Raw genomic sequence first — 25,594 nt, 5'->3', positions numbered from 1 at the left:
TTTCGCTTTATATATTTATCACCGTTGCTTTTATATATCACAGTACTGTTTATATATACACGACCTAGTTTATATATATACACACAATTCTTTCTATATCTTGGCTATTCCTTTATATATAAAGCTGCTTATTTTTATATGTGTGTGTGTTTTTATATATACAATGGGTTTTTTTTTTATATAGACTTTTATTTTTATATATCTTATGTGGCACTAACAGGCTTCTGTAGACAACTGTCATTAAAGTTATTGGCTATCGTATTAAGTGGGCGTTACCAAAGTAATAGAATAAAATCACATCGGGATCGGAATACTAATAATAATAAATAGAAACGAAATCCCGATCTACTACACATGATTATGAAAATATCACACGAAATTTAACGGTTTAGTGAATATAGAATTGTTTGTTGATTGTTGCATTTAAGTCAGGGCATGATAATGTTCACTATCCTTCGAAAAAAACATTGTACTTACAATGAGTAAGGCATCAATTCTTATTATATATATATTATATGGTACCTTGTGTCCTAAAATCTCAGTTACTTCTTACGTTTGGGTGTAAATACTTGTATAGCCCATATGCATTGGAAATGAATGTAAATATGTCGTTAGTTTACTAAATACTATAGATATACAATGCATATAATGCATAACAATTTAAATACATTTGAATTGTTACATGACTATGTTTTAATCAATTTTCATTAGGCACCAAAATATCATTGAACTTTTACAAAGCTATTTCATGAATATAAATGTTAAACAGTGAAATAAATAACACAACGTGGTGTATTGCTTCATTCATTGTCCAAAAATTAACGCATCCCCGGAACGGTGTGTTTTATCCACGAAATGTTATGTCTTCTAATAAACAAAGCAGCACGTAATTGAATACATGCAGAGTACGAGCAATAGAGCTTATTTGATTATATAACAGCAGCTGATATCATTTATTATTTTGTAACATTAAATAATATTGCTGGATTGAATGCTAGCTTTGCAATCATAAGTCTATAAACTATAAAGGACAAAAGAAAAAAAAATCCATCTTCAAATAATACGATTCATAAATTGCACAATAATTATATTAAAACAATGTTTAAAAAGAATTATGGTTGAAAAAATTAAACTATTGAGTGTGTTAAATTGTTGTCTTTGAATAGGTTAGGAAATATGAATGTCTATTTTTTGTTCTTAAATTTTTACGAGAGTTCAGCGTTCTGCAACTTTATTATTTAAGCAATGTAGTTAATACAAATGCAATTTTCATATTTGATAATATTACATTTATTCATTTGCTTTTAAACGGTTAAACACTCTTTGCCTTTCAGAATGCTTAGACGCATTGGCTGTCAGAAGGTTATTTGTTTTTATGAAAGAAAACCTTGATTTTGAGTCATTACAAGATGAATTGATTCAGAGAGAATTATTACATGAGAAAGAAAAAGAAGACTATATATATAAAACTAAGAGTAAGCATTTTTGGAATGAAAAACTAATCAAACTAATTATCAAAAAAAGAAGATGCAAAGAATTTATTGAATTTATCAACGATATGCCTTGCCTTATACATATTTCTGAAAAAATTGTCGAAATTAAAAAAAACACGGAAAGTTCATCATCAGATCTATCAGGTAATGTATAAAAATAAATACATTTCACTTTTTGTCTTTTTATGCTTCACTAAAGTGCCTTCTTTAAAAGGCTTATAATATAAATTCAGATTGTTTGATTTTACAGTTGCTGTGCCATTAAGTGATGCATTATTGCAAGAACATTTAGCTATCCTTTACAATGAACTTGAACCTCGTGAAATTGCAGATGAAATGTTTCAGGCTGGTCATATTAACGTCAGTGACCACGACGATGTGACTGAATGTCCCAAGAAGTGGAAACGAATGAAATGTCTTTTGAATATATTAAAAAAGAATAAGTTGTATACACCTTTTGGTTACACACTGTCTTTGAAGTATGTGGAAGTGCTGGACGTATTACAACAGGGCAAAGAAACAACAAGCATCGCCTGTAAATGATTTTTATTTTTATATTTTTGTAAATGTGAATTAAACATTTAAATGTTTACCTTATATTATTTTTAACATTACACTTCTAATAGCCGACCATGCTCATTGCATACAACACAACTTTACCCTCCTCCAAACGGAACTCCCGGGAACTGATATTGCTACAGTCACTATGGAGCACATACTCGATGAATCAAATATCAGTGACATAGAGTGTTGTTTTGGTGCAAGACGCCAGAAATCCAAGCTGCTTAAAATACTTCTGATGAAAGGAGACTCGGCCTGCTTGGAACTTTTAAGAGTTGTTGAAGTGGAATTAAAAAGAGTAGATTTGCTACAAACTATGAAAAAACGGAGCGCTAATATAAAGGAGAGAGGTATTGATTGCTTTAGTTTCATCAAAATCTGTCCATTTAATAAATAATTGTATATGGAATGTGAAATAAATAAAACAAAATTTTTATTAAATTTAAAAACGTGTACACGTAAATGATCTTTAAATACACAATCTCAGTTTAATGCAATGCCGACATAGAAATATTTCAATGTAGATTAAATACTTTTAATTTAATGATAAACTATATATGTATCTCTTTGAAGATAGCATCAGTTTTTAAAAAATACTTACTGGATATGCTAAGATACACTTTCTTTTTCTTAAACCTGTTCAATTTATTGAATTTAAATCTACCAGTGAAACCATACTAATGTCAACATGTTTTTATCTAAATCTATGTTATTACAATTAAGCCCAAATTGTACTGTGATTTCATAAAGTACATGTTTTTGAATATTTTTCAGGCAAACCTAAGTTGCCTATCAGTCTACAAAGACTGGAAATCTCGTGTATTCAAGAACATGAAGACGTGTTGCATGATGAACTGGATCCGTCCGATCATAGCGACCTCTTGTTTGAGGAGAGAGCAATAGAAATTATTGCCCATGACCAAATTACAGAAAGTGATTTACGCAGTAAACAGACTGGATATCTTTTAAAAACAATAAAGGAAAACAAAAACGATTGTTTTCATTTTTTCTTATACATTCTTCAAAAAGAGGAATACGAATATATTCTTCAGAAGCTGTGCGAGAGGCCGGCCCCAAAAATTGAAAGTTCTGGTATGTTGAATCATATTTAAATACTGTAGAAGTACTTTTGTCCGCGTGGTATTTATTTACGCTATGAACGCGGGCACACATTTTCCGCGGAATTTTTTCCCAGTGTACTTAAAGTGCATTTTTGAATTGCATTACATGAATAGAAGAAAAAGAAGAATAAGGATACTAGTAATCGGAAGTTACTACATTATAGAACACTTGCATATATGTGTACCCAATGTATATCGTTTTTATCTATGCAAACTGTCAAACAAATTTGTAATGAGAATTCACATAATAAATAATTTAATCTCCTAAAGATTTGAATTTTCTGGAAATTTACTGACATGAAATTTAAACTTCTCCAAGCTTGAGATAACGGCACGTGTCAGACGATAAATAGCCCCAAGCGGGTCTGTCTTTCAATGACCCAATTAACTACACGCCAAGACCCGTGTTTTTACTGCAATTCTTAGATCCCTTTGTGCTCTGATTTTTAATTGATTAAACTGATCAACTCATAATTTAAACGACATGAGAACCCATAAATTGACAGTTAATAAAGATTAAATGGTGTTTCAGACGATTTTAGCCAGCGTCGTAACATCTTGACGGGGCTAACTAATGACTACCGACCAGTGCACAACCGATAATTATACTGTTCACTGTGAACAGTTCTTACAATTTAAGTCCAAAGTTTGACAAATTCTAGATAATGAAAATCGCTCAGAACTATATTTAATAATAGTTATTCAAATTATTTTTTTTTCGTTCAAAGAATCCGCGTAAATTTTTACACGCGGATTAAATTGATATTGTAATTCCGCGGAATTATGACCCCGTGGAAAAAAATACGTCTACAGTATATAAAACAAGTCGTTTTCTTTCCTTTGGTGGTTTGTATTGTACAACACGCTTAACCATGTTTTGTTTTGTTTTTAGAGTCAGTTGGAACATTAAATTGGAGATTATTGCACAGTGTAAAAAAAGTACCAGGTAAAACCAATAAAATATCCTAGCTTTTAGACAAAAGACGATGTTATTAACCGTTCAAGGCAGGGTATTATTCGACACAAAAGAATAAAGGACCCAATGAGTTTCTTTAAAAAATATTTTCTTCCTTCTGTAAAAATTCAACCCCCTTTGGTAGCCCCACCCTACACCCTGAGAATATGATTTCTGCACTACCTATTCAACACATGTTTAAGCTTTTTTGACAGAATTTTATTTTAGAGGAAACTTTTTTTTCGATGTCAACATAAGACTTGCAGAAGAAAATTGAAATAGACTCTTTCACGATAACTGCGGTACTGCTCTTTTGCAGGGCAAAATGAAATTGTTATAATTGGTAAAATATGATGTAACGTCAAGTGTTTCAATTACGTCATTTCATTATCTACCTACTTAAACTTCGGCAAAGTATATCAATTTGCCCTGAAAGAAAGCAGTACCGCAGTTATCGTGAAAGGGTCTATATATTATTTCAGATGGCATACTCAATGAAAATATATCCGTGCGTTTGTCGATAGAGGATTGCAGCAGAGCACATGTAGAAGAAAATTTATTTGAACGTATTCAGTCTCCTGATTTTGGGATTCTAGAGGAAGCTATTGTTCATGGACAAATGATACCTGAGGATATTAACCGTGGTTCCATAATCCTTCATTTAAGACCAGTAACTGACGAAGCAGCTCAAACCTTGCTAAATGCTAAAGACAATAACAAGCTATTGGAAATGATTTTTAGAATCCTCAAAAAGGTTAAAGTTGAAGACATTATTGATGAAGAAGAGCCACTGAAAATCAAGGTGCAAGTTCAGTACGCAAAGTCATCTAAAGAAAGGCAAGGTTTGTGATAAAATCCTTTAGAATTTATTCCAATCGTTCAATGTAATGTTATTGGAAACAATGCAATTATAAAAATAACCTCCTTTATTTGATTTTAGATTCCAGTCTTTCAAAGGTTGGCCTAATAAAAAAACGAGTGAAAATCCACAGTGATGTTCTTGTCTCAGAATTAGAGCCAAGGGCTTTGGCATCGCTACTGACAAACTCTTCAAACTTGCCAGATAATATTAATATCGTGCACTCTGTTAATAATGCTCGTAGTTGTAAAGAAAGAGTTGAAGAGATTTTGTCTTTGGTTGAAGCTGGAAATGCTGGGGTTGTGGAGGATTTTATGACTGCTCTAAAGAATCTTGAGTATTTTGACATTGTTGAGTTGATTGACCCCTCTGACATCCACCGCAAAGCAGGTAATTGTTTTTAGCTCACCTGACCCGAAGGCTCAAGTGAATTTTTCTTATCAAAATTGTCCGTTTTCTGTCGTTGTTGTTGTTGTCGTCATTGCCGTCGTCCTTAACTTTTCACATTTTCATCCTCTCAAGAACTACCTGGCCAAACTTGGCACAAAACATCAATAGGCAAAGGGGATTCAGGTTTGTGCAACTGAAGGGCAACACCATCTTAAAAGGAGAAATCATTTAGAATTATTGAAAATTGTTGGTATTATTCAAAAATTTTCTTCTCAAATACGTTTTTATGAAAAAAGCTTAAACTTGTATAAAAGCATCCTCAGGTAATGTAACATCAATTTTTTTCAAGTCATGGTCCCTGGAGGTAGAGTGGCGTCACAAAGGGGGTGTATTTGTACATAGAATTTTGAAGAGAATTTTTTTTAAAAATCTTCTCAAAAACTATTCGACCAGTAAAGCTTAGATTTATGTGAAAACATCCTCAGGTGATCTTAATTCAAGTTTATTCAAATTATTGTCCCTGGGGTTAGGCTTTGGTTACAATAGGGAGGAGGGTCGTGTTTCACAGATGAATATAAAGAGAAAATATTTAAAACCTTCTTCTTTAAAACTATTTGGCCAGAAAAGCTTAACTTTGGGTGGAAGCATCATTATGTGGTGTAGATTAAAGTTTGTTTAAATCATTATCCTTGGGGGTATGGTTAAGCTACAATTGGGGGAGGGGCTTAAATTTTTATGTACGAAGATATAGAGAACAGTTGTTTGAAATCTTCTCGAAAAAGCGGAAACTTGTGTGAAGGCACGGGTTATGCAAATAAAAGCTCGATCAAACCATGATTCCCTGATAAATATATTTACATTAAAAATATATAGGTAAAAATTAGCAGATTGTTTTACTTTTTGTGCAAGATCTACATTACCACCTTGTCAAAATATTTTGATTTGATACTGTAATGCTGAATTGATCAGATTAATGGCTGTTATTGCTCAGATGAACGATGTGACCCCTGGGCCTATTGTCTATATACGTACATGTATTGCATGTACATAAAACATTGCGTATTTTTGCATATGTTTTTAAATAATACTTTTCTGTATTTATTTTGTCAGAAAATATCAGAAAAGTTATAACATATAACTATCAACACATTCTAAATGAAATACAAATGGCATTAGTTAGAGAAACATTATCAAAGTGTATTGGAGATGTTGATTGCATAAGAGAAAAATGTTTGCCGCGAAATGGACAACGCAGACAAAGAATGAGCCAATTTCTTCAGTTTGTTCTACAAGATGACCACAATGTTATTGAATTTGAGAGAGTATTGAAGAAGAATGGTTTAGATTCACTTCTAAAAATAGATGAAAATAGTGAAGGAGGTCCAACACCGAACATTGGTAAGACAGAAGTGTACTTCACATGTATCACAGCAGAATAGCCTTATTCTGGTCAAACTTGCTAATTTATTAACTAACATTTCGTTCTAGTTTCATGCGTATCAGTTCAACTTTCATTTATAGTCTACTCAACATTAAATTTGTACAATTAAAATTTTTTTTTTGTAAAAATCGAAACTTCTTTAGTTAATATCTTCTTTAATTTTTCATGTTGTCAGCTAAATGATAACTTAAACATCTATTTTTGCTGATGTTCTTTGTTTATGAAATATTATTTTGAATTTCACTCTGTGAATATTTAAACTTTTATGTTTTAAAGTTTAAGGCACAAAAGAAAGACGCTTCATTAATTTTCCAATGAATTGTTTAAGATAAATGCCTAACAGATTGTGATATTTACAGATGTGACAATTGTTGAGGAGGATCATTACTCATTATCTTCAAAAGAAGTCTTATTTGAGTCCACAATCACCTTGTCTTATACTGGTAAGCTTTAAAGACTAGTACTGTAAATGAATATTTCTACATGTTGTTAACTACATAAATTTAGATGGAAAAAACATTTTTAAAAAGTATTCCTATTTCTGAAATAATAGTTCCTTAATTAATTATCTTTCATTTTTAAATATCTTATTTATATAGAATGCCTTTCTCCAAACTTATCAACGTTCCATCTAAATGAACTTTAAATAAATCAATCTTTCAAAGAGGGGTAATAATTAATTTTATTGACAACAGCATCATCAGTAACCCCACCAATCTCGCTCTCTAACTAAGTAATTAAACAACTTTTGGCTTTATTTCTTAATACAATACACGCCCTAGTTATTATTATTTAAAGTTACTAGAATTTAGCCAGATAATGTTATATTTAATTATGCTCTTCTTTAATACATCTAAAAAAAATCCATAAGATTTTATTTTCTTAATATATGTTATTTGCACAAAAGATAATGTTTCAGTTTATAATATTTTGATAATTGTGAAATAATTCTTTAAAGTTAAAAAAAAATAAATGAGATAATAAGATAAACCAATATACGCAGACGAATATCCAAGGCTGGATACATGTATCTCTAACGTCACGTATTTTTCCATGTTCTATTTATAGAAAAAGTTGGATTTTCAGAAATTCGTCTACTTATAGCTTCCTTTCTAACTATTGCTTCTTTCTCTTTCCTTTTTACGTGATATTTCCCCCTGATTTGATAGGAAATTGTCAGGACAGAAAAATAACACTTCAAAACGGAGCAAGGTAAGTTGTTAAAATCGTAATGATCTATATTTCTATAGTCTTTTAATAATTAGCAATTAATTGAAAGTTTAATTTCTGTGGAATAATTTATTGAGTGCAACATTTTAGTTTTTATCTGTTTCCAGTCCTAATAGGTTTCGAACTGTCTGAATTTATTTGATACGTAATAGTAATCATCATTATAATATTATATCTACATTCCAAATATTTTTTGCATGTTTTAAAAGTGTGTGAAAAGATACTGCAGTTATTAGTCTGTAACGCACAGGGTACTCAAAGGTTAGAATGACTAGTTTTATTATGACGTCACAAACGTTGAACGCTGTAAAATGCAACGTCACAAGCGAGAATCAAAGTTCACGCTTGTGGCTGTTACAGTGGCTCTTCCATTAATTTGAACTTACCCTTAGAATAAAACAGAAATTTTGACGTAAAAATCACATATGCACACAAGGAAAGAAGTTTAAAAAAATGTAAATATAAGCATTAAATCATTATTTTTTGAAAGATATAGTCTCATAACTGCAGAGGTGTGTGCATAGAAATTTTCATAACGCGCTAGCGCACGTTATTCAATTTGTATGCACACACCGCTGCAGTTATGAGACTATATCTTTCAAAAAATAATGATTCAATATGATTAAATAATTGATTAAATATCATGATTGTCATGATTGTCATGATTATCATGATTATCATGATTGAAATAAATGATTAAATATCAACCACAAAGTAATCTACAGTAGGGGGGGGGGCAAAAGTCTTGAGAGAAAAAAAATGGCGTCGCTATAACATATCGCAAAATCTTGCAAAATAAATTTTGTTTACACCGCAACGGTTTTAAACCGTGAAGTATAAATAGGTTAGTATGTGTCACCTGCCTGTGACGTTCGTCTGCTCAATTTCTATCGGTGTAAACAAAATGGAGGCGAGACGTCGAGAAATTTCACGAGCCATGAAAAAAGTCATCGTTGAGCTTTATTCAAGACTTTTGTCCCCCAACTGTACTATGGGAGGTAGTGCTCGGCAGACAATATACTAATATCCACTCTTTGCAATAAAATTGAGTTATTTCCTTCTGCGGGGTCAACTCAAACATCAAAGGGATAAACATATATTTCTCAGAGTATTCTGAGAGGATTGTAACTTTTTATTTTGACATACAAAATCTGTTTCTGTTTTGTATTTTGATCGCCCAAGGGTAAATCTACCTATACATTTTAAGATATTCCATCACAAAATAGATGGATGGATGGGTGGATTGATAGATAAATATTAACAACGTTTCTGAGTTACTTCTCAAAGTGCGCGGAAATAATTCTTTATTAAATTCTGTTTCTAAAATGAATGCTGTCTCTATGTTTTGTTACTGTTATATAATTACTGTTTATACCTTAATTCCACACTGTTTGATGATTGTTGTGTTCTTGTTTTCCTACCTGTTTAGTAATTCTGGTCTTCCTAATTCCAATACTGTATCATGAGAGTGCTCTTCTTAATTTTACTTCTGTGGATTTATTTGGTTTTTTTTATTCCGTGTCAACTGTGCAAGCGCAGTCAAAATAACTTTAATTGTTGATTGTTTAAGAAATAGACAAGCATAGGCAACCTCAAAACTAAACATTTAGACATTATTTAACTATGTATAGATTTTTTATAGCTATTTGAAGAAAAAATATCTCGCTTTATGAACTGATAACAGCTAAAGAATGTTTTTAAAAGCAGTAATGACAAGTTTACGGAATGCGTATACTAGTACTCACTATGCCAAAAATCTGATTGCTTTTCTATTTAGTTTTGTTAGTTGTATGTACTCATTCGGTTTACTTAAGAAACAGTGTAAAATACTCGTTGAATATAAATGCTGACACTTGATAGTTGTCTTCTTGATTTTATATTGTGTAATAATTGTTTGTCTTTTTATTTTTGATAATGCTATTAATACCAATTACTTGAATTCAGTCAAAGGGACTTCGATATAGACGATGAAGATGATAACTACGAGAACAAAGCCTCCGATTTTGTGTCGTTTAGAACGTGAGTACACCTAATTGATTTTGCATGCAACCGAGCACAAACACTAGGTCACGGTAAATGAAGCAGACAAAAATCACAGTAATTTGGTTGGAACGTGCGTTTTACAGATTATAGTTGGGAAAATAAATTCTGTTCACGAATGTTGAGCTTTTTTATGACAGAAGAACTCATAGTTACTAACAGGCATATTTTTGTACCTGTATTACAAGCAGGAGGCAGCTCCAATTACCGCTAAAGAATAGGAAAATAATGAATTAATGCCCATGTCAAATTGAGAACTAGCTTAAGTTCACCCATTGTTTTTTAACCCATAAAACATAATAAATCAATTGTATTTCTGTGATTGTGTTTTTAAAAAATTACTGTGTATAGAATACTTTACACGTTTTATTTTTTCTTCTCAAAATAGAATTTCACCCGGAGCAGGCTTCGTTCCAGATTTTGAGAGTGATGAAGAAGATAGGTACGTTAAATTCTTTTTCCATGTAAATATTGTATCATTAAATTTATATCTATCTTTTTAAATAATGGCTGTTCCTTTAGGTTGAAGAAAATGTTATGCTAGTAATACGTTTAAGATGTATTAAATATTTTTGGAAATTTTGAAATTACGTTTGCTACGGATATCAAAATTCCTTTTTCTTCAGTGACAATGACGAAGTCGAACAACTGTTAGCAGACGTTGAAGAGAGACAAGGTTTTCACACAGTCACAGTTAGGAAGTAAGAATGATAGAGATTTCGTTCATGGATTCAATTTGTTCATTACTAGTATACGCTACCATTTTGACCAAAAAATATGCTAGCGTTGTGAGATTTTTTCCCAAACTAATTAAGTATTCAATGCGCATACGTTTGAATTTCACATCTGCAATATCTCATTATTTTAAGTTTCAAAAGAATGTATAAAGTTTGTTTTATGTTAAATGTCACCTGCGGCTAAGATTCAGAAGTAATTGTTGCTTTGAAACACTGAATGAAATTGTCTAATATCTGACAGAACAGATCATTCAAAATCTTGTATAAATATGAAATGAATACTCAAACTATTTTTTTGTGTGTGTGTAAATATAATGTAAATTACGGAAGCGTTTTAGAGCCACTTTGTATTTTTTTTTCTTTAAAATTCCAACTTTAAAGTTGGAATTTCCAACTTTAATCTTGGAATTTTCAACTTTAAAGTTGGAATTTCCAACTTTAAAGTTGATTTTTCCAACTTTAATCTTGGAAATTCCAATTGGAAATTCCAACTTTAAAGTTGATTTTTCCAACTTTAAAGTTGGAAATTCCAACTTTAATCTTGGAATTTCCAACTTTAAAGTTGATTTTCCCAACTTTAAAGTTGTAATTTCCAACTTTTATCTTGGAATTTCCAACTTTAAAGTTGGAAAAATCAACTTTAAAGTTGGAAATTCTAACTTTAAAGTTGTAATTTCCAACTTTTATCCTGGAATTTCCAACTTTAATCTTGGAATTTCCAACTTTAATCTTGGAATTTCAAACTTTAAAGTTGGAATTTCTAACTTTAATCTTGGAATTTCCAACTTTAAAGTTGGAAAAATCAACTTTAAAGTTGATTTTTATTATATTTGTATATATAGATTGATAGATATATACTATGATTTTTTGTTCAGTGTGAATTAGGCTTTACTCATAAAAAGAATGGGGGAGTTCATTTGCTTTCAAGAAGAACTCAATATAATAATACAACAACTCGAACTCACTGGAAATAATAGAACATGTCATAATTATAATTTCAATTTTATTTTTTGAATTCCATGAAAACAATACCTACCAGTATGTCATAATCAATATATATATGTATAAAAGGTTGCTTGATTGTATCATATACATATTAAATAAATTTAAAAAATCCGCAATAAATAAAAGAATTAAAAGGATTAAGCATAATGAAGCATAGTACTGAAAAACATTAAGGAAAGTAATTATATGTAAACAATAAACTATTCTGCAATTTTCAACAAAGAATTTTCAGTTAACACATACATATACGGTAGTATGTGCACGGTAATCTTGAACAATTGATAAATATGTTGAATTGAATCCCAAGATTTAAGTTGGAAATTCCAAGATTAAAGTTGGAAATTCAAACTTTAAAGTTGGAAATTCCAAGATTAAAGTTGGACATTCCGACTTTAAAATTTGAAATTCCAACTTTAAAGTTGGAAATTCCAAGATTAAAGTTGGAAATTCCAACTTTAAAGTTGGAGAAATCAACTTTAAAGTTGGAAATTTCAAGATTAAAGTTTGAATTTCCAACTTTAAAGTTTGAATTTCCAACTTAAAGTTGGAAATTCCAAGATTAAAGTTGGAAATTCCAACTTTAAAGTTGGAAAAATCAACTTTAAAGTTGGAAATTACAAGATTTAAGTTGGAATCTTAAAAAAATAAAAAAATATATAGAGTGGCACTAATACGCTTCCGTAGTAAATAAATAAAATTCATTAAAAAAAATATTATGCTAGATTGTATGTTGAATGTGACATGAAAGGTGACATTTAATGTAGATTTACCTAACTTTGGACAACATAAACTGAAGAATGAACCGAGATCTTGAAATTGTCATGATTGCATAATCTCAGCTATACCAAGTTAAAGACTTCCGTACTGATGACAGAATGACTACAATTATGAATAAATATTTTATTTTTTACCACTTATAGGGAGGTGGTGAAACCCCACAAACCATTGGTAGAGGTAGAATTTGATCCAGTATGGAACAAAAAGATCGGAGCGGTAGAAAAAACATCCAAAGCGCCTCAGTAAGGCTTTTTTTTAAAAAAATTCAAGAACTGGTCATATCCATCAACCCTTTTTTCCAATATTGTAGAATGCATTGTTTCATCGTTATTTGTAAAACATTTCAAAGATGGTTTCATTGAACATAAAATCAAACGTTCACTAACAATCAAAGAGCTAGAAGCAATAAAAAAGTTTCAAAATGTTTGATTAGAAGAACGATTTCCTCAAATGTACAATACGTTTCCTCGGAGCTGTGAATTTTACGATATTTATTTTAATCCATTTAATTTAACACATTAGAAATTTAGAATTGTTGTAATCACGACAATTGTTAAAAAAACCCAGCTTCTTTTCATTTTGCAATTTTCTGTAGACAGGATGACGTTATTTATTTTATTTTAATCCTTTTAATTTTACAGTTTAGAAGTTTAGAATCGTTGTAATCACGACAATTGCTAAAAAAAACCCAGCTTCTTTTCATTTTGCAATTTTCTGTAGACAGGATGAAGATTCTCCAGCAGAAGAAGTAGACAGGTACCATATATTGCAATAAAGCAAATAAGGAGTACAATTGTAATGATACGAAGTCCCTCCTCCCCAACCTTCCATAAACAGACAAAAAAATAAACTTTACAAAACTTTACAAGTTAAAATCCAATAATTCATACATGTAATAGGGTAGTCTGAAATATCTGATGTTTACCAACTTCTTTAACAATTATAATTTTACTTCCCAGGTAAAATATCGAAATCGTTAAAAAAAAAAGCTTGGAAAACGTCAAATATTTTGGACTGGTAATAGGGTTGAAAAAAGATAACATAAAAATGGTGTTAAGAGACATTAAATGATGATGTATTTGATTAATAGCATTTCTGTCTTTCCTTGTTTAAGTAAACAAGAAGACTATATTGACTGCTCGAGCCCTAGAAGCTGGATAGAGGAAGTGGATTTTGTATGGTATGCTCAGCAGTTTTAATATATTTCAATACAGTTTTAAATAATTCAATTTTAGATTTATTTCATTATTCAAATTGTTTTTTTTTTTTGCTTGTGTCCTCTGCATTAAACTGTAAAAGGGAAGATACTGCACAAGTGTATTACATGACCATATTTTATAAAAATTTATCAGATCCATTTGAAAATTTTATAGGTAATGCTAGTATTGCTTTTTTTTTTAATACTGGTAGTTTGGCAAAATGAATTGGAGATTATAACTAATATGATAGAAAAATAAGAAAAATAAAGATATTATTTTGATTTTTTTTTATTAAAATGAAATTGTCAAACACTACGTCACCTACATTGTATTTTGTGCCTTTTTGTTTCACATTCGAACTATCATGTAGATTCAAATATCCTCCTAATCATTTCTTTGAATATCTAGTATCTCTCAAGATATACATGTAAACTATATTACCTATTTTGATTGTATTCAGGTATTATAATCATTTTTCTACATTAATAGTGAATCTGAAGTCTCTTCGAACCCCGAAAGGTAAGTTTACTTTCAAATGAGTGAATTTATTTCTTAAAACAAAAGAAAAAAAGAATATTCTTACAGATATTGAAGACCGAAAGGTAACAACTAATCTCATATTTCTTTTATTCGTATGATGCGATTTCTTAATGACTGTGAAAATAAATATTAATATTACTTCATTTTCATGTTAATATGGTGAAAAATTATTATTATTTTATTCATGCATTTGACGTTTTTAATAATTTATAGTGAGTATGATGCACCTCCAGAGTTTGAAAGGTAACTTTTTTTTCTAGGGGGTATGTATAATGTCAATTAAACTCGTTCGTAAAAATCTTGACTATTATTAGATTCCATTTTAAATAAAGTAAAAATATGTGAATATAAAAAATGAATACGCATTTCCCTAGCACTTCCTAATAACAAAGAAAGGAATAAGGAAATTTCATTACGTATGAGCGCATATCTTTCATAGGTCTTGCAATTATGTTTTCCGTTTTCAATTTATTAATTTTGATTGATTTATTGGCTATTAAACCTTCTATCGGGAATATTGTACTTGTTTTAACACAAAACTACATTTATATGCCACAGAAGCGCTTAACATTTAGACCTATGCTCTGTGCTCTGGGTCATCGAGCAGTTAGGATTCTTTCATATACACTTTCCTAAGACACAAGGCATCCGTCAGCTGTGTAATTTTAACATAATACCTACCACCTACCGAGGATGATTTTTAGATTATCTTTCACATCCTCAACTGAGTTTTTTCCTCGTTGAATTGGCTTCTATAAAAGATTAATAAAGTGTGTGTTTGATAATCAATCCATTAAGGTTATGGATTTATGTATATTAAGATCGATAAGCCACGATTCCATAAATTTTATCTGTACAACTAATTCTGATGACTAAAACAGTTACTTATTTTCTTTCAATTTATAGCGATTCCGACAGTGATGCACAAGATGATACACCAGTGAGGTATTATAAAGCATTTTTAGAGTGCATTGGTCTTTATAAAACACGTAGTTTACAAGTACATGTATTGTTATTATTACTGCGAAGGTTTAATGATATATGTACATCTAGTGGGCATTTTATTTTCTGGTATGTCTCCAAAGAAATCTTATTTTGTCCATACACAGTCAGGTACTGGTTAAACCGAATCCGATCTAATAAGTTTCCATTAGTTTGCATGCAAACATATGCATTTTTTGAACTTTTATAGACTGATGTCAGGCTATCAAATATAGTTGTAGTATTATCTACGAGTATTTATAATAGATTTTGACATTTCGTCTTTCAACCAACTTTTTGCCAACAGTCATAACTTTCTTTTACATAATTTATAAATAATTGTTAAGAGATCCAAAACGAGGTAGGTTTCAATAACCAATAGATTATTTTTCTTTGGTAAACAAGAGGCTAAGAAGGTAGGGAAATAATACATAGCCCGCAAACGTGGGTTTTTGGGAGTTGATTTTAATCAACTCTCCTATGCAGTTACTCTGGCAAACCGAAAGTGAAACAGTGTTTGGACCTAAGCACAAATCATCACCGCTGACAAGACTAAGTTCTTGAAAATAATAGAAAAATTCGATGTAATGTATGCTGAAGCATTGTTTTTCAAGGAAACTTATCTATAAACACTTTGAAAATAGTCAGATTTTATATAATACAAACATTTTAGATATTTTTGAAGTCTCATGTGTTCCTACGCCAGAGTGTAATAAAGTCAACCAGACGCTCGGTTGTTTCCGTAAAACTCCGACAAACAGAGAGGCTCTCTTGTTTGTCGGAGATTAACGGAGATAGCCAAGCGTCTGGTTGAACGAGACTAGAGTTCGATATCAATAGTGCTTGGATCCATACGATTTTTAGAATTGTTTCGGTTACTAATACATAGTTTGAAATCTATCTTTAAATATTACACAACAAGATTCATATGGGGTTTCTCGAAATTCTTGTCGGAAAAGTCTAAAAATTCATAAAATAAAAAAGTGCTTAATTCAAATACAGACTAGACACTAATTGCCATGCAAGATTAGTTGATTTTAAAATAAATGATAATCGATAAAATCAACTCCCCTCACGGTACTTCAGTACTTGATTTTTATTTTTGCTACCATGCTCTTTAATTTCATGTCCGCTTAAACAACCAAAAAAAGCATTGAATAATTTAAAGGGGAAATAATCCTCGTTGATTTCAGTATTTTTATTTTTCAAGATTCAGCATAACTCAACAATCATAAAATATTTCCAACATGTTCTTATAGTTCGAATCCTGTAGACGCATGCATGACAAGAATGACACTATCCCAAAATGTAACCATCGAGTACCCCGATAGGTACCACGTGGATCCTACACGAGCTGTCACGTGGTCACAAGAGAAGAGGGCTGCTGAACGAAGGGATATTACTCTGCAATTCATGGAGAAAATGTGCACAGATATTTACTTGCTAGTAGATAAAAGGGACAAGAAAAAAGTGCTGGTATTTGATCAGTCTGACGAAGCAGTTGTTACTTTTTCTGTAAAAGTAAATAAAGACGAAAAAGATGTCGGGTATAGGTATGAGGCAAGGATAAAGAACAAGTCCAATTGGGTTACCAGAATGGCCAATTGTAAGGTACTTTTTCTTACGGCAGTTCACGTATAACTAAAGTAAATTAAACAATTTTGAATTATCTAAACATTGAATACACCTGTTAAAATAAAATGAATTTAAAGCTTACATTAACTAGATTTCGGAAATTGTTTTTTGTCAATTGCACTTGAAACCGTTTAAACAGTTATTTGTTCATAATAAAAAGTTTGAATATTTTTCACAAAATATGAACCGTTAATTATGGTTTTGATTTGTTGCATTCTTTAAAAAAGGGAAAGCTTGTGCATTTGTTACCAAGAGATTTTAAGAAGAAAAAATGCTTGTATTTAAATGAGTGTTTGAATTTTTTTTTCTTCAATGTTAACTTCAAGAGGAGATAAATTTATTATACCCGCACTTTCTAAAGAAAGTTCGGGTATATTGTTGTTACCCTGTTCCGTCCGTCCGTCCGTCCGTCCGTCCGTCTGTCACGTTTTACTTTCTCAAACTGCTCTTACATCTTATAAACCAGCAAACTGAACTCTTGGAGTTTGATTTGGGGTATCATGTTGTTTTGTAAAAAGGTTTCAGAAGTTCTCTGTTAGTCCTGGGGGTCAAATAATTGGTAAAAAATTACGTTTTTTCACAAAAAACCTTCTTCCTCGAACTCCTCCTACATTTTCAACAGTAGACGAATCATCTTTTGGATTATGTTTTAGGGTATCCTATAGATGCGCAATAAGGTTTCGGAATTTTCAATTTTGTCCTGGGGGTCATTTAATGGCTGAAAAATGACTTTTTTTTTTTTTACAAAAAACTGGTTTCAAAAACGTCATTTTTTTGTCAGTAGCCAAATGATCTTCTAGAATATGATTGGGGTGTCATATTGAGGCGTGATCAGGTTCCAGAATTTTTTTTTTATTAAGGGGATCAGTGGGCAACAAAAAATGATGTTTTTTTGCAAAAAAAATATGGTTCCAAGAACTCCTCTTACAACTTTTGGAGTAGCTACGTCATCTCTTGGGATATAATTGGGGCTGTCCTATAGATGTGCAATAAGGTTTTAAAAACTTAAATTTCATCCAGGGAGTCAAATAGTAGCAGAAAATTGACGTTTATCACTAAAAAAAACATTGATCCAAGAGCTCCTCTTATGATTTAATGGATAGACAATCATATCTTGGGATATGATAGGGACTGTTCTTGGAATATGATAGGGACGGTTCTATAGATGTGCAGTAAGGTTTTAAAAATTTAAATTTCATCCAGGGAGTCAAAAAGTAGCAGATAATTGACGTTAATCACTTAAAAAAACATAGATCCTAGAACTCCTTTAATGATTTAATGGATAGACACATCATATCTTGGGATATGATAGGAACTGTTCCTTAGATGTACATTACGGTTTTGAAAAATTAAATTTAACCCTGAGGCCCATTACCTACCGGTACATACCTTTTGATCCCCTTTAAGGATCAAGAATATATATGGTTAAGGGGTGGGGATCTCAACCGTTTTCAAGATATTCGTGCACTTCCTGTTCAAGGGGGGTCATGACCACCCCCGGGGCCCATGACCTACATACCGTTTGATGCCCCTTGACACAAGGAACAAGAATATATATGGTTTAAGGGTGGGGATCTCAACTGTTTTGAAGATATTAAGGGACTTGCTGTTTGAGGGGGTCAGGACCACCCACAGGGCCCATGACCTACATAACATTTGATGCCCCTTGACATCAGAAACATGAATATATATGGTTTAGGGGTCATGATTATAACAGTTTCTGAGATAAATGGTAATTTCAAATTCCTGGGGGGTGGGGATGACCCCAGGGGTCAGATCTAATAAACCCTATATATTGCCAGTAACAGCCAATATATGATTATGAAAACCCTATATCATTATCTTTGTCCGTTTTCAAGTTACCATGTACAATACAGTCTACGATTCTTCCTACAATGTTCAATGTTAGACCCCACATCCTTTTGACACCCCCCTCCCCCCCTCCCCCTAAAAGTGGTTGTCTAACCCAAAATGAGAAAAATCAAACCAGGGTGCACAACTAGATATGCAGGCCTATCATATCCTAGAGTTTTGTACAATTATGTTCAGCCATCTCTGAGAAACAAGTTCATGCTGAGCAGGAAAGAATTAGAAAAAGAAGATGAAGAATAATAAAACATGAATTAATAACCGTACAAAAACAATAAGTCTCCAAATTTCATTTGGGAGACTTAATAATAAAGATTAAATAGAGATAGGATCATCAAACATCAATAATTTAAAGATAATTGACAATTTCTGATTCTAAGGGGGTTAGGATGACCCCTTAGGGTCATGACTTACATGCCATAATGATCTGATGCGCCTGCATGACCTAAGGAGGAATAATATCTTTGGATTAAGGTGGGGATCTCAATGGTTTTTATGATATTTAATAATTTCAGGAAGAGCACCTGGGATCATGACCTACATACCATCTGAAATGCCTTGAACAAAGAAACAATAATATAATATGTACATGATATATGATTCAATTTAAGAACCCAGATATAGATCATCTGTTTTGTAATACTTCCTATGTATATATACATGTACATGTATTAGTTTGTGTTTTGTTCTATACTATCCATGTTCATGACTGTAGTATGGCTTATAAGTCTTATTTTAAATTACATTAAAAAATTGTCAAATATATGACTTGGAACCCTAACTCCCAAACAAACTCAAATATAAACTGTTCTCTCCCCCCCCCCCCCCCCCTTGTCGAATGATCTATTAAAATCAAAATATAATTTGGGTGTCAAAACTTTTATGAACTGGTAAAAAATGTTATTCTTAAAAAAAATTATATTACACCTTGCATAATTGACAAATGTTCTATTGAGATATGATCAGAGGTCATATTTTTACCTTGGGATCAATAAGTAGTATTCATTGACAAGTTAAAATTAATAACAATAAATGATTCAAATTATAAATGTTTATACTCCACATTCACCCCCCCCCCCCCCAATTTAACCTGGTTATAAAGATTCAGTCTTCTTAATACATTCTTACATTTGTACAGTAGCAAATTTTAAATCATTTCTTGATTGCTTTTTCTCTCGTGATTCACATTAACATTTTGGAAATTGCTTAATTCAATTTTTAAGATTTATATAAACAAAATGTTATATGCATCATTTCCATGTGTATTCGCCTATTTTGGGAAATTTTAAAGTCTCCTTAACAAAGCACTGACATCATTAGGCTAGGAATTACCCACATGGATCAAACACTACTGTATAACATATGAATAAGATAAAATACATTATAATTTCTAGGTCTAAAATGTCAGGGTTTCTCCAAGGGGACATAATCTATATACAATTTTACGCGCAATGACACAAAGAGCAAAAATAAATTATATGGTTTAGGGATGAGGATCTCAGATCTCAGAAGTTAACAAAATATACAGTGTATCATATCATTTCCTATTTCATAAAGGTGGGGGGGGGGGGAGGGGTAAAGACAACAACTGGGGGTCATTAATGTACTTTACACCATTAGATGCATCATAATGACATTAGAAGATATTTTGTATTTTCCTGTTTCGTGGGGTCAGAACAGTCCCATAAGGTCATGACCTACATTGTATTTGATGCATAATATAAAACATTAAGAAAGAAATACTCCTTCCTTCCTATTATAACTCATACATGTATAAAAATGATAAGTGTCTACACCTACTTACATGTAATACACAAATTTAATAAGAAATTGTTTATACAGGGTCAATATGGGGTCAACTCAATAGTGCATGCAGTCTGACAAATGAAAAAAATAACTTTTGCAACTAAAATGACAGAAACTTTACAAATGCGATAGGATAGGTAACGATGATAAACTTATTTAAATATTAAAAGATGATGATACAGTATGCTGTCAAAGGCCTATAGGGAGATCACATTTAGAAAGTGAAAGTAGAACTTATATATGTATGCTGGCATCTCATTATATTGTGCTACTGCTACTACATGTATTATGCTTACCTAAATTGGTCAACATCATAATGATAATCCAATTAAAACACAATAATGAATTCCTTTAGCTGATCTTAACAAATCCTTTCATGCATACGGAAAACACAGACATGTATGTATGGGTGTTGCTAAAATGCGGAACGGAAAACGGAACGGAATGGAAAATATCATCACGTTTATCGCTTAAAAAGGGTATAGACTGGCCAGAAACGATTTACTTTGTATCTTTTATTTATATCTAATGAATGATTATCAACATGTTGTTATCTTATTAATATTCATAATTATGAATATCTATCAATTATAGCATTGTATTCAATCGGCTTTAGTTGAGTACGAAACGGAAAAATCAAATGTATTCGAATTGTGAAACATTAACATGACTTTAAAGGAGCAAATTAGCTATAACTTTTTACTTATTTTTCTTATATGGTATTGCTGGCATATCAGCGAAACGTACGCAGTTAGTGAAAGCGTTTTATGCGTGTTTTGAGTATTTTTATATTTCAAATACTAGTATGATGTACATGTATATACTTACATCAAAATTGAATTTTCGGTGTTCTAGACGATCTTTTATCATACAGACGATACAGTATCATTGAGATGGAAGAGAAAAACCCGTAGGACTGACGACATTAAGAATTAAAATACAGTAAACATTAAAATACCCGGTAATTTGTTAAACTACATGTAGTATTTTTAGCAATGCAATTTTGTTTACGTTTGCATTACTAAGCAGTTGTTTATTCCAGCAGCTATATACATATGATCCGAATAGAAAGCTCTAGAGGTTGCCTGGTTTGATTTTCCGATTATATATTGGGACTATAGTCTGTCGATCCCAAAATATTCATGCAGCACATTTGGACGATTTATAATGGAAAATGTTGACATCCTTTCTTCATTTGGAAGTCACTCAGAAGACCTTGCACAATTTTTCAACACTATCATCCGGGTCTGTTGAAATGCAAAACCCCGTAGACTTCTTTATTTTTAGCCGTGTATTTATGCCTGCTGATAAGCTAGAGGGGACGTTTTAAAGAAAGAATAATGAGAATGTTAAATGCTTCTAAGAGAGAATCGCTTGAACCCTGAGGCATATATAAATATACAGCAAAAAGTGAATCGAGGATATTTTGGGACAGAATATAGTGGTCAATGCATGTACTGTTAATTTTTAGGAAATAAATATTCTTGAATAAATAATCTAATATTGCTTATCTTTCAAAAAAAATTAAAAAGGTGCATAAAGTATATCGTTTTAGCATGATTAACAAATCTATGAGGTAAATAACATTAGATAAGATTTTCCGTTTTCCCTTCCGTTCCGCTTTCCGTTCCGTTTTCCGTTCCGCAATTTATCAACACCCATGTATGTATACACGTGAACCCATCTAATCGAAGAGCTGGGTAAAACTAGTACCCGCTAATGAGACATGCAGACCTGTGTTGTGTACGTAACTTCAGACAAAGATCATTCATTTGTAACATGCATGTATTTTTATGACCTATTCTTCAAATCCACTTGCACTATTTTATTAGGTAAATAACAGCTTTAAAGTGGTGCAGGACACCTGTATATTGTGATGTACATGTATACTTTCTATTGAGATAAACAATAAAGTATATCAAATATTGATTAAATATTTACCCCCCAAATAATGTTACCTAACATTGAAGCGCAATGGGTTGGAGCGTTTGTACATGTCTGTAAGAGCATTAGGGTCCAAGGTGTATTTTTGGTAATTTTACAATTGATATAAATGAATTTTCATGGGGGGGGGGGGGGTCCGGACCCCTCACTCCCACCCCTTCTCTAAATCTGTGCACACAATGATATTCATGTAGGCACACAGAAGCAAATCTAAATCCGGCAACCGCCACGGGGAGGGGGCATATAATTTAATTTTTAATTTTGTTTGTAATAATTATATAGACCATTATACTTTCTATGACATAAATGTTAAGATTATTGATTAACTGAAAATTCACTGCAAACAATTCTACCCCAAATTGCACATAAAGTGCTGCTCATGTCACGATGTGTATTATCATATGGGAAGGGATCTCATCCTTCAGTTATGAAAATCATGAATTTTAATTGTATTACCGGAGCTTGCATATAGCCTTCATTTTTAATTAAACTGGTACAAAACAGTGTTATTTAGGGGCAAACACATAGTGCGGGTATTACTGTCTAATGACAGCATCTAGTTAGAATTTGTGTTTATATTTCAAAGGAGATTCTTTATTTATTTGATAAAACCTTTAAAATTAAAATATAAAATATGATATACTAATGGATAGACTACTTTATTTAATTATCTGTAAAAATTAGGATTGAACGGGTGTTTTCAATATAACTATATAATCAATTTCTGTTTATGAACTGAAAACGCGTGTTTTTTCTAAAGTATACTATAACATTATGACATTATATTTTCAAATGTCTTATCCCGAAGGTTCAGTTATAACCAAATGTTCAAAAATAACATGGAGTATAGAGTAAATAAATGTATAGTATTTCATTTCACAGGGAGACGAAATAAAATTCCACGCAACAGAAGTTGAATCGTTCTACATCGTCAATATCCCCATAAAAGAAACAGAAATAGTTCAACCCGAGGGAAACACGTTGTCTTTCAAACACTCAGGGGGCGTGTACATTGACATGCCATCACAAACTGTGGAAATACCTCAACCAATTGCTATGCAGGTACCTTTGCAGATACAAGGTTTTTTTCCTCAACAAATGCACGTACTGCAGCTGTGTTACAAACATTACCTACATGTAATTTATCAATCATACTTAGGAATAGTGTATTATACTTAAGCATCTGAATTCCTGATGAGTGTACATCATGTTGAAGACAAACTACATACAAGTTTCTATTTCATATGGGTTTTTTTCAACTTCAAAGTACTCTTTATAAAATTCTTATCTTGATATGTGTTGCAGCTCAGTAATGTGGACAAATGTGCTATGGAGAAACGTCACAGTTTATTCCCGGAGAAGTTCAAGCTCCAGAAAATATCTCAGAGGTTGTACGTTCAGCACGACATCGAAATGTTTAACAAAGCCTTTTCCGTGAAGCTAGATCTAGAGAGTTTCGGAGACACTGATGCTGGCCCATTGGAACCAGTGGCAATCATATGGAATGATGGGGAACCTACAATAAAGTCCAAGGCAGAGTGTTCTCTGAGTCACCAGGCCAACAAAGCCGTCATGACAATGAAGAATTTTCCTAATAGATCAGGGTAAACGGTTTCTGAATGAATGTTATGGTTCTATTTATTGTCTCATTCCAATAAAACGTTAAAGTTTTAATTTTTCTAGCCGTCATTGTACCACGCAGCCAAAACTTCAGTGACTTCTGCTATATAAATCCACAAAATTTTCAACACAAGTATTAACTTACCAGTAACGTGCAAATTTCAAGTCAATATTTAAAAGTTTGAATTTCGAATTTAGAATATTTTCTTATGACTAGTAATTAAATTTTATTTTAGATTATCAGTTGGCTTAGTTGCGCCTGGGAAAATGAACCAAGATGAGGCTAAACTAGCCTACGCCGATGTCTTCTTGTGTAAAATTACCATACACATAAAGATTGACAATCCCCAGGAAGCCACGGTTTACATCAACTGCGTTATGATAGAAAACTTACCAACCCTGTTGGACCACTATAAACCTCAGTGGTTGATTGGTATATCAGAAGACTTATATTTAAAGAACTTTCAAAGAATCCGTGTACATCTATCGGGAAATTCTATACAAAAAAAGTCCAGCAGGCAAAAGGTGCTCAACTGTTTTATAGTGTTTTCAAATCGAGCAGAAGAAAATTGCTTGTCTTTTAGAATTGATAAGGACACCCGGATGGGTGGGTGTCCGAACACGGTTTTGGATTTTAGTTTAGACAGTGGTTCCAAGAGAAAACTCCATCGGCAAGAGTTTGACCCATGGATGCTCGTTGGGAGAAAGCCCGGATGCCTTGATTAAAGTTCTGTTTTCACATTCTCTAAAGGACAGACGTTTGTTGATTTAAAGACACCAAGACCCTTATACGCGGGGTTTTTTTGTTGGGGGGGGGGGGGGGGTATATCGTGCGGTATTTTCAAATGTTTGCATTTGAGTATCTACGGTAAATATATACAGTATCCACTGCAATGCTCCAATTGGACCGAAATTCCTTTCCGCCTCGTATGCGGAATGAGTTGTCTGAATTTATAATCGTAGTTATCGATATAATTTATGAATTATGAAACCTATATGCTTACAATAATTAACTAATTACAGCTTAATAAAAGTTGCAAGTTGCAAGCTAGTTTTATTAAAAAGATATCTATAGTTGTGATTCATGTGTGTAAAGCAATTAGTGTCAACTAATTATCATTCAAACTCCATTGCTAAATATTCCTTTGATTTCAATATCTACGAACACATTTCTTCCGTATATTTTAATTTTGGAGGGTATCTTTTGATCATAGACTTATGGATTCAGCCAAGCAAGTTGTCTACCTTTGACTTTTTTTTTTTATTTTTCTATATTTATTAAACAATATACATTTGGATGCGAGATAATACCTCCGCAAAGGCTCTCTAGATATACATCACCTGGGGTGCCTGGGGCCCCCTGGATCAGTAGTGCTATTCAGCAGTATAAA

The 25,594-nt window shown here is 31.9% G+C and overlaps 1 protein-coding gene across 1 annotated transcript; it reads left to right on the top strand.

Moving 5' to 3' along the window:
- The first annotated feature begins 1,360 nt into the window (after positions 1 to 1,360).
- On the top strand, positions 1,361 to 25,594 carry LOC128187665 (uncharacterized). Its single transcript, XM_052858079.1, has 23 exons — positions 1,361 to 1,637; positions 1,744 to 2,028; positions 2,120 to 2,404; positions 2,829 to 3,146; positions 4,068 to 4,121; positions 4,613 to 4,972; positions 5,071 to 5,379; positions 6,490 to 6,777; positions 7,180 to 7,263; positions 7,990 to 8,032; positions 9,995 to 10,069; positions 10,479 to 10,532; positions 10,717 to 10,791; positions 12,753 to 12,851; positions 13,330 to 13,365; positions 13,724 to 13,789; positions 14,298 to 14,327; positions 14,562 to 14,591; positions 15,255 to 15,293; positions 16,589 to 16,940; positions 23,466 to 23,645; positions 23,889 to 24,187; positions 24,440 to 25,594. Exons 1-23 carry the CDS (start codon positions 1,376 to 1,378, stop codon positions 24,927 to 24,929), a joined length of 4,113 nt encoding a protein of 1,370 aa, XP_052714039.1. The 5' UTR covers positions 1,361 to 1,375; the 3' UTR covers positions 24,930 to 25,594.

The sequence above is a fragment of the Crassostrea angulata genome, chromosome 1 (genome assembly GCF_025612915.1).
Source record: "Crassostrea angulata isolate pt1a10 chromosome 1, ASM2561291v2, whole genome shotgun sequence".
Classification (NCBI taxonomy): domain Eukaryota; kingdom Metazoa; phylum Mollusca; class Bivalvia; order Ostreida; family Ostreidae; genus Magallana; species Magallana angulata.
This window is presented reverse-complemented; position numbering and strand designations above follow the sequence as displayed.